At 53.2% G+C, this 12618-nt stretch overlaps 1 protein-coding gene across 1 annotated transcript in view; it reads left to right on the top strand.

Annotated features, from left to right (window-relative positions):
• The first annotated feature begins 5691 nt into the window (after window positions 1–5691).
• The window catches only part of LOC142463875 (RNA cytidine acetyltransferase-like), a 32072-nt gene continuing 25145 nt past the window's right edge, over window positions 5692–12618 (top strand). Inside the window, 8 exon segments of the mRNA XM_075566692.1 lie at window positions 5692–5809; window positions 6735–6856; window positions 7391–7482; window positions 7813–7984; window positions 8435–8557; window positions 9567–9628; window positions 11597–11713; window positions 11904–12003. Coding sequence (XP_075422807.1) covers window positions 6749–6856; window positions 7391–7482; window positions 7813–7984; window positions 8435–8557; window positions 9567–9628; window positions 11597–11713; window positions 11904–12003 — 774 coding nt within the window. The 5' untranslated portion in view covers window positions 5692–5809; window positions 6735–6748.

Here is a 12618-nt window from a genome sequence, read left to right as displayed (position 1 = left end):
GCGATCGGGCAAACACTCATTGAGGTGAAAGGTGTTTTGGGAGAATGGCCGTGCACTAAGATGCTTTGGGGCTTATTGAATAAACCTCTTGACCTGAGAGCAAATCCATCTTTGTAAGTTCTTCCTACAACGACAATTACTACTGATCAGACTTTGGAATGTGACGCTGGGGTTTTCTTTCGCGCTAGCGCTACGTGGTACAACATTCACAGGTGACCGCAACGCTGTCCCCTTTGCAGAACTCCTAACATCTCAACTGGCGGAAGCTTCCCTTTTATTTCCGAAGGATCAAGCGACTGTTTTTTTTCTGTCTGGACGAGGAGTTGGGGTTTAAGATGTCACCACTGGTCCTTTATTAAAATGAAAGGATAGTTTGGGTTGATAAACCTTTTCTGCGGTTAATCCTGATCTGTGCACACTGAAACCAATTTGGTGAAACCGGGACATCTGCAGATCTGTCCGAGGACCAAAAACAGTTTGATTTGGGGGTTCTGGGCTCAAAAATTGCATTTTAATAGTAAAGTGATGATTTTTTATCAGTGAGACTCCATCAAAATCTATGATACTGATGCTAAAAAAACATCAAAATTGACTCCAGATTATTGAGACTGACTCCAGATTATTGAGACTGACTCCAGATTGGTGAAAGGCAGCAGTTCTGCATTTAGTACAGGACTGGAAATCTCCCGTCCAAAATTTTGGAGCCTGAACTCTAATGGGGTTCCTAATGGGAAGCCTGGGTCTCAGACGGGGTGACTGATCCCCCAATTCCAATCTGTCTTTCGCCCCAAACACTCCACAGTAAATACTCTCCTAAAAGTTTGTGTACAGCCGGTGCTTCAAGGGTTAATTGTATCCCTATAAACATATATGATTCTCTGCTAGAACCACTCCAATAAGTGATTAATGTACTGTATGATTCAGCACCCCTTGCCAGGGATTAGGGGACTGGTACCTAGTGCTCACCAGCACACATCTATGAGTACAAATAATGTCCCATGTCAAGCTAACAAAGCGTAAGGAAACAGGAATAACTCACTTTATCAGTTCCATAATCCTTCAGTGTGGTCCAGATCGTGGGTTCCGAACGGCGTGCTGATCCGCCCAACGAGATGAGCAAAGAAAAATGGAAAAAAGGCAGAGTACAGCCAAAAAACAGGAGGAGGCCCACGTGTAAAAATTTAAATGATTTATTCAATAAGTGGATCATAACTGACGCCTTGGGTAGCAACAACGCAATGCACCTACGCGTTTCGGGCAACATGCCCTTTATCAAGGTACGCCCTTTATCGTGTTGCCCGAAACGTGTAGGTGCGTTGCATTGTTGCTACCCAAGGGGTCAGTTATGAGCCACTTATTGAATAAATCATTTTTATATGTTGGCCTCCTCCTGTTTTTTGGCAGTACTCTGCCTTTTTCTATTTTTGTTTTCTCCTAAAAGTTTGCAATGAGATCCAGTGTGGAATGGAACAGGGACAACTCACTGGTGCAATTTTCCTAGATGTTGCAAAGGTTTTTGATAGTGTGGTCATGCTATCCTGCTTAGCAAACTCCAGTGCTCTGGAAAAGGGAAGCATGCTTTAAACTGGTGTCTATCTCAGGCTCCAACCCCTTGGATATCACCTGTAGTGTCCCGCAAGGCTCTGTTCTAGGGCCCCTACTCTTCTCAGTGTTCATCCATGATCTTCCTACAGCCATAGCCTCTCCGACATTGAACACATACTTCAATCTGACTTTGAGACTTGAAAATTGGATTTCCCAAAACAAACTGTTTTTAAACACTGACAAGACTAACAATGGTATTTGGGACCAAAGTAGAAAAAAGGGTGCTGCTTCAACAATCAGAAAGAATTCCATAGATAGCATGTAATGATAATCCAGATGACAATGGGATGTCCAGGAAGATTGAATGAATGTGCAATAGGAAGGGATTTGTGTCTAGTGGAGTCCACTTGACCACCACAAGTTAAACACAATCATAAACACCGAACCAAATAAGCAAATCAAGTAATAAAGTAGCACAGGTGTCCATAGGTATATATGACAGGGCACTGCGGCCCTTTACCTGTGTGCTTCTATGGACGTTCCAGACATCAGGGGCGTGCAGCCCATCCAGAGGTAAATGCAGTGAAACAATGGTAGATGATGGGCAGCACTGCCAGAAGGTCTGGTTTATTGCAGGCTAGGCAAACAGTAACAGGACTACACAAACGCACCTATGCGTTTCGTGCAGGTGCGTTCATGTAGTCCTGTTACTGTTTGCCTAGCCTGCAATAAACCAGACCTTATTGCAATTTTGGAGTGTGCGCTTTTTTCCTGCTTTTCCGGTCAAGCTGGGAGCTGGTTTCTTCTGGCACTGCTGCCCATCATCTACCATTGTTTTATTTGGGACCAAGGCTACATTTTTAAAGCTTCCAATGACTGAGCTCCAGATCAGAACCAACGTTAATACCACACAAATTCCCGTTACTAGTTTTAAATACCTGGGCATGTGGTTTGACTCCCATTTAACATTCGGGATGCACATTAATACCCTGACATCCAAAACCTATGCCAAACTAGGGGTACTTTACAGGAACAAATCCTCCCTAAGTCTGCTGGTCAGAAAGCGTATCGCACAGCAGATGCTAATGCCAATTATCAACTATGGGGACATAGTTTACGGCTCAGCACATCAAATCCACCTTAGAAAACTTGATACCCTCTACAATTCAATATGCCGTTTTTTCCTCCAATGCAACTACAACACACATCACTGCGAAATGCTCAAAGAACTAGATTGGACATCACTTCAGTCTAGGCGCAAAGTTCACCTTTCCTGTCTTGCCTTCAAATACTTTCTGGGCAAGCTACCCAGCTACCTGAACAAGCTCCTCACCCCTACCACATGCAGCACCTATCATCTGAGATCAGACTCCAAAAGACTGTTCATGGTCCCAAGGCTCAGCAAAGTATCCGGACGTTCCTCCTTCTCTTACCGTGCACCCCAAAACTGGAACAGTCTAACGGAGACTCTCACAGCCACCACTAGTCTAAGTTCTTTCAAAACTAAAGCGGTCTCACGTTTTAATCTGGTTTGTAACTATTACATACGCCTATAACATGTATTATCTCTAACTGCATGTTATGTCTTGTATATAATGTATAACCCTGTTCACTTATGTAACTATGCATTGTTTGTCATCTAAACTCTATGCCCAGGACATACTTGAAAACAAAAAAGGTAACTCAATGTATTACTTCTTGGTAAAACATTTTATAAATAAATAAATAATGGGGAGCCTGGGTCTCAGACAGAATAACTGATCCCCTAATGGGGAGCCAGGGTCTTCCGACATTGGGTGACTGATCCCCTAATGGGGAGCCTGGGTCAGGCAGCAGGTGACTGATCCCCTAAAGGGGAGCCTGGGTCAGATAGTGGGTGACTGATCCCCTAATAGGGAGCCTGGGTCAGGCAGGGTGACTGATCCCCTAATGGGGAGCCTGGGTCAGACAGTGGGTGACTGATCCCCTAATGGGGAGCCTGGGTCAGACAGGGTGACTGATCCCCTAATGGGGAGCCTGGGTCAGGCAGCGGGTGACTGATCCCCTAATGGGGAGCCTGGGTCAGGCAGGGTGACTGATCCCCTAATGGGGAGCCTGGGTCAGACAGGGTGACTGATCCCCTAATGGGGAGCCTGGGTCAGACAGGGTGACTGATCCCCTAATGGGGAGCCTGGGTCAGACAGTGGGTGACTGATCCCCTAATGGGGAGCCTGGGTCAGACAGGGTGACTGATCCCCTAATGGGAAGCCTGGGTCAGACAGTGGGTGACTGATCCCCTAATGGGGAGCCTGGGTCAGGCAGGGTGACTGATCCCCTAATGGGGAGCCTGGGTCAGGCAGGGTGACTGATCCCCCAATGGGGAGCCTGGGTCAGACAGGGTGACTGATCCCCTAATGGGAAGCCTGGGTCAGACAGTGGGTGACTGATCCCCTAATGGGGAGCCTGGGTCAGGCATCGGGTGACTGATCCCCTAATGGGGAGCCTGGGTCAGACAGGGTGACTGATCCCCTAATGGGGAGCCTGGGTCAGACAGGGTGACTGATCCCCTAATGGGGAGCCTGGGTCAGACAGGGTGACTGATCCCCTAATGGGGAGCCTGGGTCAGACAGGGTGACTGATCCCCTAATGGGGAGCCTGGGTCAGACAGTGGGTGACTGATCCCCTAATGGGGAGCCTGGGTCAGACGGTGGATGACTGATCCCCTAATAGGGAGCCTGGGTCAGGCATCGGGTGACTGATCTCCTAATGGGGAGCCTGGGTCAGACAGTGGGTGACTGATCCTCTAATGGGGAGCCTGGGTCAGACAGGGTGACTGATCCCCTAATGGGGAGCCTGGGTCAGGCAGGGTGTGACTGATCCCCTAATGGGGAGCCTGGGTCAGACAGTGTGTGACTGATCCCCTAATGGCGAGCCTTGGTCAGACAGCAGGTGACTGATCCCCTAATGGGGAGCCTGGGTCAGACAGGGTGACTGATCCCCTAATGGGGAGCCTGGGTCAGACAGGGTGACTGATCCCCTAATCGGGAGCCTGGGTCAGACAGGGTGACTGATCCCCTAATGGGGAGCCTGGGTCAGGCATCGGGTGACTGATCTCCTAATGGGGAGCCTGGGTCAGGCAGGTTGACTGATCCCCTAATGGGGAGCCTGGGTCAGGCAGGGTGACTGATCCCCTAATTGGGAGCCTGGGTCAGGCAGCGGGTGACTGATCCTCTAATGGGGAGCCTGGGTCAGACAGCGGGTGACTGATCCCCTAATGGGGAGCCTGAGTCAGACAGGGTGACTGATCCCCTAATGGCGAGCCTGGGTCAGACAGGGTGACTGATCCCCTAATGGGGAGCCTGGGTTAGACAGGGTGACTGATCCCCTAATGGGGAGCCTGGGTCAGACAGGGGGTGACTGATCCCCTAATGGGGAGCCTGGGTCAGGCAGTGGGTGACTGATCCCCTAATGGGGAGCCTGGGTCAGACAGGGTGACTGATCCCCTAATGGGGAGCCTGGGTCAGACAGTGGGTGACTGATCCCCTAATGGGGAGCCTGGGTCAGGCAGCGGGTGACTGATCCTCTAATGGGGAGCCTGGGTCAGACAGCGGGTGACTGATCCCTAATGGGGAGCCTGAGTCAGACAGGGTGACTGATGGGGACTAATGGGGAGCCTGGGTCAGACAGGGTGACTGATCCCCTAATGGGGAGCCTGGGTCAGGCAGTGGGTGACTGATCCCCTAATGGGGAGCCTGGGTCAGACAGGGTGACTGATCCCCTAATGGGGAGCCTGGGTCAGACAGGGGGTGACTGATCCCCTAATGGGGAGCCTGGGTCAGACAGGGGGTGACTGATCCCCTAATGGGGAGCCTGGGTCAGGCAGCGGGTGACTGATCCCCTAATGGGGAGCCTGGGTCAGACAGGGTGACTGATCCCCTAATGGGGAGCCTGGGTCAGGCAGCTAGTGCCCCCGAGGCCTGCACTGCCATCCCTGTATGATTACTCTATGTGCATCACCTCTATGGGTCACTATTATTCATAAACGGAGCTTTGCATGAAATAACTTTATTGATGTCACAACAAACAAAAAAAAACCACCGATTTATAGGGCAAGGGAAAAGCTGCACATGCGCTTTTATTTGTGACGTCACCAGTGCGCCTCGGCGCTGAAGGCCCCCAGCAGGATGAGCCAGGCGGTGTGAGGGCAGCCCCGGGGTCCTTCCTTACCGTGTGTGTCCATGCTGCAGGGTCCATGAGATTGCAGCGCAGGCCGGCTCAGTGTAAGGTGTGTACTGATGTGTGTGAGCTCCGGGGCTGTATGTGTCATACATGTGCATGCCTATTTTATGTCTGTACGTGTTATCCATGTGAACTTCTAAGTATATCATACATGTGCACACCTATCTGTATCTGTCACCTGTACACAGCTGTGTGGGTACATTGTATATGTGCATTGCTCTCTACTTCACACACACACACACACACACACACACACACACACACACACTGTATATAGGTGTAATTTTAGTGAAGCAATATCTGCTGTAGTGACAGCGACATGACATTGCGTCAAAAACAAATGCATTGTCGCTGTCGGCGCTTATAGTGCACGCGACTGCGCGACCAAGCGACAGTGCTACCTAAAACCTGGTAGTCACTGTTTTTTGATTTTTCAGCGCCGGTCTCCCCTTGTGGCCAATCAGAGAGCTTCTCTGTCCCTCTGCCTTCTCACTTTATGACGTCACTGGCCTTGTAGCCAGCGACATCGCCTAAACTTCTAATACAACTATCGCAATGGCGATGGGTGACGTCATCGGTCGCGTCGCCGGCACTATAAGCGCAGCCTTAGAACATACATATATCTCCCCAGAATATTTGTTTAATTTCCATGTTATCATCCTGTGAGAAGCTGTGGTCAGTTCGGCTGAGGCCGATTTGGTTTATTTGAGTAGTTGGTACGTGTCAGTTGTAACTATTCATCTCAAAGTTCTATGTCTAATCACATCCAAGATGTGTTTGTTTACTGGTAAAAAGTTCCGTAATAAACTCAACAACTGTTTGAGTTGGTTAATTTATTTGACGTCGCAGGCAAAATCTTTGTCTTTTACATCGAATCATTTTTTCATTTTCTTGGGCTAAATGATCGTGCTTCTTGTTTGGACTCCTTTGTTACACAAGTGGCGTGATTATAACATTCCTCTGATCCCCAGGGAATCAGGGCACGATGCAGCGGAAAAAGATCGATAACCGTATCCGGGTGCTGATTGAGAATGGAGTGGCAGAGAAACACAGGAACTTGTTTGTGATTGTGGGGGATCATGGGAAAGATCAGGTGATTATCATAGATACAATCGATGGAAGTGCTCAGTATAAACCAGGGGTGCTCAAGACCCGCCAACAGGTCAGGTTATCGGAATATCCCTGCTTCAGCACAGGTGGGTCTATCAGTGGCTCAGTCTTTGACTGATCCACCTGAGCTGAAGCTAGGATATCCTTTAAAACTTGACCTGTTGGAGGATCTTGAAGGCTAGAGTTAAGCACCCCTGGTGTAAGCAATGGAACACATGGTCTTCTCTGGGGTAACAAGTTAACCTCTTCAATGCTGCGTTCGTCTCGAATGCTTTTGAATGGGCTCTAGGCGTCTCTGGCACGGCAGGGTTGTGAGACAGAACAGTGAGCCCAGAGACAAAGATGCCCAGCGACCCAACTTCAGTTATATTGATACAAATGGGGAAGCGTAGCTGCACAGTTGTGCAATTGTGAGCTAAAATGCTACGTTTTGGGTAGACGAAAAGTATCCAGTAACTGTATTATATATAAATACTAGGCTAGCGGTGAATGAGAATCAGCTGTTTTCTCTCCGCAGGTGGTCATTCTCCATCACATGCTTTCTAAAGCCACAGTTAAGGCCCGACCCTCTGTCCTCTGGTGTTACAAGAAAGAATTGGGATTCAGCAGGTGAGCTCACCTTTGCATTACTTCCTGATCTTCTGCGAGGAACGAGAGATATCGCTCGGAAGCCGGAGGGTGGCAGCTTAGGGGATATGTGAGGAAGTACTTCACTGAAAGGGGGGTAGATTCATTGAAAAGCCTCCCCGCAGAGGGTCACACGGGGTCTGAGGTTTTACAGCAGGTAGGAGAATGGGCAGACACGGGAGGGAGGGGGGCGACTACGTGGTTCTTCTCTGCCGCCTGATAATCCTATGTTTCTATGTAACATTAGGACAGCCTGAAGATTAGATCCGCCTGTAAAGTGAACATCTAAAGTCTTTCTCTGTGTCTTTACAGCCACCGGAAGAAGAAGATGAGGAAGCTGCAGAAGAGGATAAAAAGCGGCTCCTTAAACATCAATGAGGACGACCCCTTTGAGCTTTTCATTGCTGCCACGAACATCCGGTATTGTTACTACAACGAGACCCATAAAATCCTGGGCAACACGTTTGGCATGTGTGTCCTGCAGGTGAGTTCTCCATACACGTGTTTGTGTGTGTGTGTGTGTCTCCTGCAGTTGAGCGCTCCATACACACGCGTGTGTGTGTCCTCTGCAGGTGTGCGCTCCATACACATGCTCCACCAAAGCTCTGAAACTATACACCTTTCCTTGTGTGTGGTTTTTTTATTTTTTCAAAAGCATATTAGATACCATAGAAAAAACAACGTTTTGGGTTCACAAGCGGAGCTTCCTCGGGGTGTGTGTGTGTGTCTCTCTATAATTCTATACCTATATCTATCTGTGGTTTTGCACGACAAACGGTTGTTTGCCGTATTGAACCGGTTCCCTGGGTCTTTGGCTCGTGTTGCCTTTTGTGGGGAACGGGGACATTTGACAGAAGCCCCTTTTTGTCCTGTCTGCGCACACAGCTCTGTGCAGGCTGTGATACTGAGCTTTGATTGTGCCGTCTCTGCTCAGGATTTCGAGGCTCTGACTCCCAACTTGCTGGCCCGCACGGTGGAGACGGTGGAAGGCGGAGGGATTGTGGTTATTCTCCTGCGAACCATGGGCTCCCTGAAGCAACTTTACACCATGACGATGGTATGTGAAACGCCGCTCGCAGCTCCGCATACAGTATAGTAATAAGAGCAGACAGGACCGCTGCCCTTTCAGAGCTATTAAAGGGATAATCCCTCCTAGGACAAACTACTCCCAGTGACATGTTTAGGGGGTCACGTCTGGGTGATGGGGGTTTTTTTTTTTTTAAACAAAATCTGACACCTATAAGTATTTGTAATTTATTTATAAAAGTGGCAATTGGGAGGGGTTTGATTTCCTCTGGCTGCTCCTGTGATGTCACTGTGTGATGTCACTGTGTGATGTCACTGTGTGATGTCACTGTGTGATGTCACTGTGTGATGTCACTGTGTGATGTCACTGTGTGATGTCACTGTGTGATGTCACTGTGTGATGTGCGACCGCTTTTATAGTCCCCCTCCTCTTCACCTCCCCTTATCTTTATTGGCTCTCTGATAAGGACAGGGGGAGGATAAGGGGAAAGAAAACACTTAATTGACAAACACCAATCCAGAGGCCCCGTTCAGTGCCAGGGGAACTTGCCGTGTGCCCCATATGTAAAGGGATATCCTGCAGGTCCTCCTGATACTAAAGGTGCAAAACAGGTTTTGAGGAAACATTTACACACTCATTCACACACTCATTCACACACTCATTCACACACTCATTCACACACTCATTTACACACTCATTTACACACTCATTTACACACTCATTTACACACTCATTTACACACTCATTTACACACTCATTTACACACTCATTTACACTCATTTTCCGCAGATTTCATACAATGTTGGTTTTTATCAATGGAAGTTTGAGTTTCCATGAAATTCAGTTATATTATATATCCCCCAATATATCACAGATGTTTGGGGACCCCCCAATATATCACAGTAGATAATGTTTGGGGGGGCCACCCCACCCCCCAATATATCACAGATAATGTTTGTGGGGGGTCCCACCCGGGGGGGTCCCACCCCCAATATCACAGTAGATAATGTTTGGGGTTCTCGTGCATCTTGTTTTTCAGGACGTGCACTCTCGGTACAGGACAGAGGCGCACCAGGACGTCGTCGGGAGGTTTAACGAGAGGTGCGGGGGGATTTGTTTTCTTTGTCTTTTCTGCATTTTGTTTCATTGGACCTGGTTTGCATCCTGATCTCATCGGTCAGCCAGAGTATGGGCCAGCTACAGCTGAGCGGGCTGTACCTGTGTACACCAGGGAAGCTTCATCTCTGCCCACCACCAATGCTCATTTTCATGTCTACACTCACCTGCGTGAGACGGGTACCACGGGGGCGCTCCGGGATCTTCTCTTACCCTGGAGGGTGCTCGATGTCTGGCATTTAGTATCGGACAGGCTGCGGTGTCGGGGAATCCTGCTTAATTCTCGGGAGGAGAGAAATAGAGCTGCAGAAGTGGAAAATGGTGCCCCCTAAGTGTGACGGTCATTTTGTAGTGTGCAGGTTGGGCGCGCGTAGGGTGCAGGTTGGGCGTGCGGCGGGCTGCGTAGGGTGCAGGTTGGGCGCGCGGCAGGCTGGGTAGTGTGCAGGTTGGGCGCGCGGCGGGCTGAGTAGTGTGCAGGTTGGGCGCGCGGGGGGCTGGGTAGTGTGCAGGTTGGGCGGGCTGGGTAGGGTGCAGGTTGGGCGCGCGGCGGGCTGGGTAGTGTGCAGATTGGGCGCGCGGCAGGCTGGGTAGTGTGCAGGTTGGGCGCGCGGCGGGCTGGGTAGTGTGCAGGTTGGGCGCGCGGCGGGCTGGGTAGGGTGCAGGTTGGGCGCGCGGCGGGCTGGGTAGGGTGCAGGTTGGGCGCGCGGCGGGCTGGGTAGGGTGCAGGTTGGGCGCGCGGCTGGCTGCGTAGGGTGCAGGTTGGGCGCGCGGCGGGCTGCGTAGGGTGCAGGTTGGGCGCGCGGCGGGCTGGGTAGTGTGCAGGTTGGGCGCGCGGCGGGCTGGGTAGTGTGCAGGTTGGGCGCGCGGCGGGCTGGGTAGTGTGCAGGTTGGGCGCGCGGCGGGCTGGGTAGTGTGCAGGTTGGGCGCGCGACGGGCTGGGTAGTGTGCAGGTTGGGCGCGCGACGGGCTGGGTAGTGTGCAGGTTGGGCGCGCGGCGTGCTGGGTAGGGTGCAGGTTGGGCGCGCGGCGGGCTGCGTAGGGTGCAGGTTGGACGCGCGGCGGGCTGCGTAGGGTGCAGGTTGGGCGCGCGGCGGACTGGGTAGGGTGCAGGTTGGGCGCGCGGCGGGCTGGGTAGGGTGCAGGTTGGGCGCGCGGTGGGCTGGGTATAGATTGGGCACACTGCCGGCTGGGTAATGTGCAGGTTGGGCGTGCGGCGGGCTGGGTATAGATTGGGCACACTGCCGGCTGGGTAGTGTGCAGGTTGGGCGCGCGGCGGGTTGGGTAGTGTGCAGGTTGGGCGCGCGGCGGGCTGGGTATAGATTGGGCACACTGCCGGCTGGGTAGTGTGCAGGTTGGGCGCACGGCGGGTTGGGTAGTGTGCGGGCTGGGTAGTGTGCAGGTTGGGCGCGCGGCGGGCTGGGTAGGGTGCAGGTTGGGCGCGCGGCGGGCTGGGTAGTGTGCAGGTTGGGCGCGGTGCGGGCTGGGTAGTGTGCAGGTTGGGCGCGCGGCGGGCTGGGTAATGTGCAGGTTGGGCGCGCGGCGGGCTGGGTAGTGTGCAGGTTGGGCGCGCGGCGGGCTGGGTAGTGTGCAGGTTGGGCGCGCGGCGGGCTGGGTAGTGTGCAGGTTGGGCGCGCGGTGGGCTGGGTAGTGTGCAGGTTGGGCGCGCGGCGGGGCTGGGTAGTGTGCAGGTTGGGTGCGCGGCGGGCTGGGTAGTGTGCAGGTTGGGCGCGCGGCGGGCTGCGTAGTGTGCAGGTTGGGCGCGCGGCGGGCTGGGTAGTGTGCAGGTTGGGCGCGCGGCGGGCTGGGTAGTGTGCGGGTTGGGTAGTGTGCAGGTTGGGCGCGCGGCAGGCTGGGTAGTGTGCGGGTTGGGTAGTGTGCAGGTTGGGCGCGCGGCGGGCTGGGTAGTGTGCGGGTTGGGCGCGCGGCGGGTGTTTCATGCACTGCTTCCCACAGGTTCATTCTGTCCCTGGCCTCCTGTAAGACCTGCATGGTGATTGACGATCAGCTGGACATTCTGCCCATCTCCAGCCACATCGCCAACATAAAGCCCGTCCCGCGCCCAAGACACAGGTATGGGGGCACTTTCCACTTCAGAGGCCAGTGGTTTCTCAGGGCACTACTGAGCTGCAGCCTGTCCCAGAGATCCTGTATAACTTGCCGCAGGCAGGGCTGGCCCCCGCTCGCTCTGTATAAAGGAGCGAGGAGGCGCACCCTGCATTATAACACTTACCTCTTCCTTGTCCTGCTCCCAGGAGCTCAGCCTCTCGCCGGAGGAGCAGGAACTGCAGGACGTGAAGCTCAGTCTGCATGATACGCAGCCCGTGGGGGTCCTGCTGGAGAACTGCAAAACCATGGACCAGGTGAGAGAGGCTCATTGTAACCACAGCAATTCCACACGGGCCTCCAGCCACTACACCTAGAACCCCCTACCCCCAGCATTAAAGGGGTTAAAGCATAATTGGGCCACTAAATACCAAACCCCCCCGATGCAGCCGCAGACCTCCGTCCTTCTCTTCTCCCCCCCTCCCCTTCCCGATGCAGCCGCAGACCTCCGTCCTTCTCTTCTCCCCCCCTCCCCTTCCCGATGCCGCCTCAGACCTCCGTCCTTCTCTCCTCCCCCCTTCCTGATACACTCAGACAACCCTTCCCTCCTCCCTCCACCCCCCCTCCCTCCTCCCTCCACCCCCTCTCCCTCCACCCCCCCTCCCTCCTCCCTCCACCCCCCCTCCCTCCTCCCTCCACCCCCCCCTCCCTCCTCCCTCCACCCCCCCTCCCTCCTCCCTCCACCCCCCCTCCCTCCTCCCTCCACCCCCCCTCCCTCCTCCCTCCACCCCCCCTCCCTCCTCCCTCCACCCCCCCTCCCTCCTCCCTCCACCCCCCCCTCCCTCCTCCCTCCACCCCCCCCTCCCTCCTCCCTCCACCCCCCCCTCCCTCCTCCCTCCACCCCCCCTCCCTCCACCCCCCCTCCCCCCTCC

The sequence above is a fragment of the Ascaphus truei genome, chromosome 12, assembly GCF_040206685.1.
Source record: "Ascaphus truei isolate aAscTru1 chromosome 12, aAscTru1.hap1, whole genome shotgun sequence".
Classification (NCBI taxonomy): Eukaryota; Metazoa; Chordata; class Amphibia; order Anura; family Ascaphidae; genus Ascaphus; species Ascaphus truei.
Note: the sequence above shows the minus strand (reverse complement) of the source record. Positions and strands in the feature narration are given on the sequence as shown.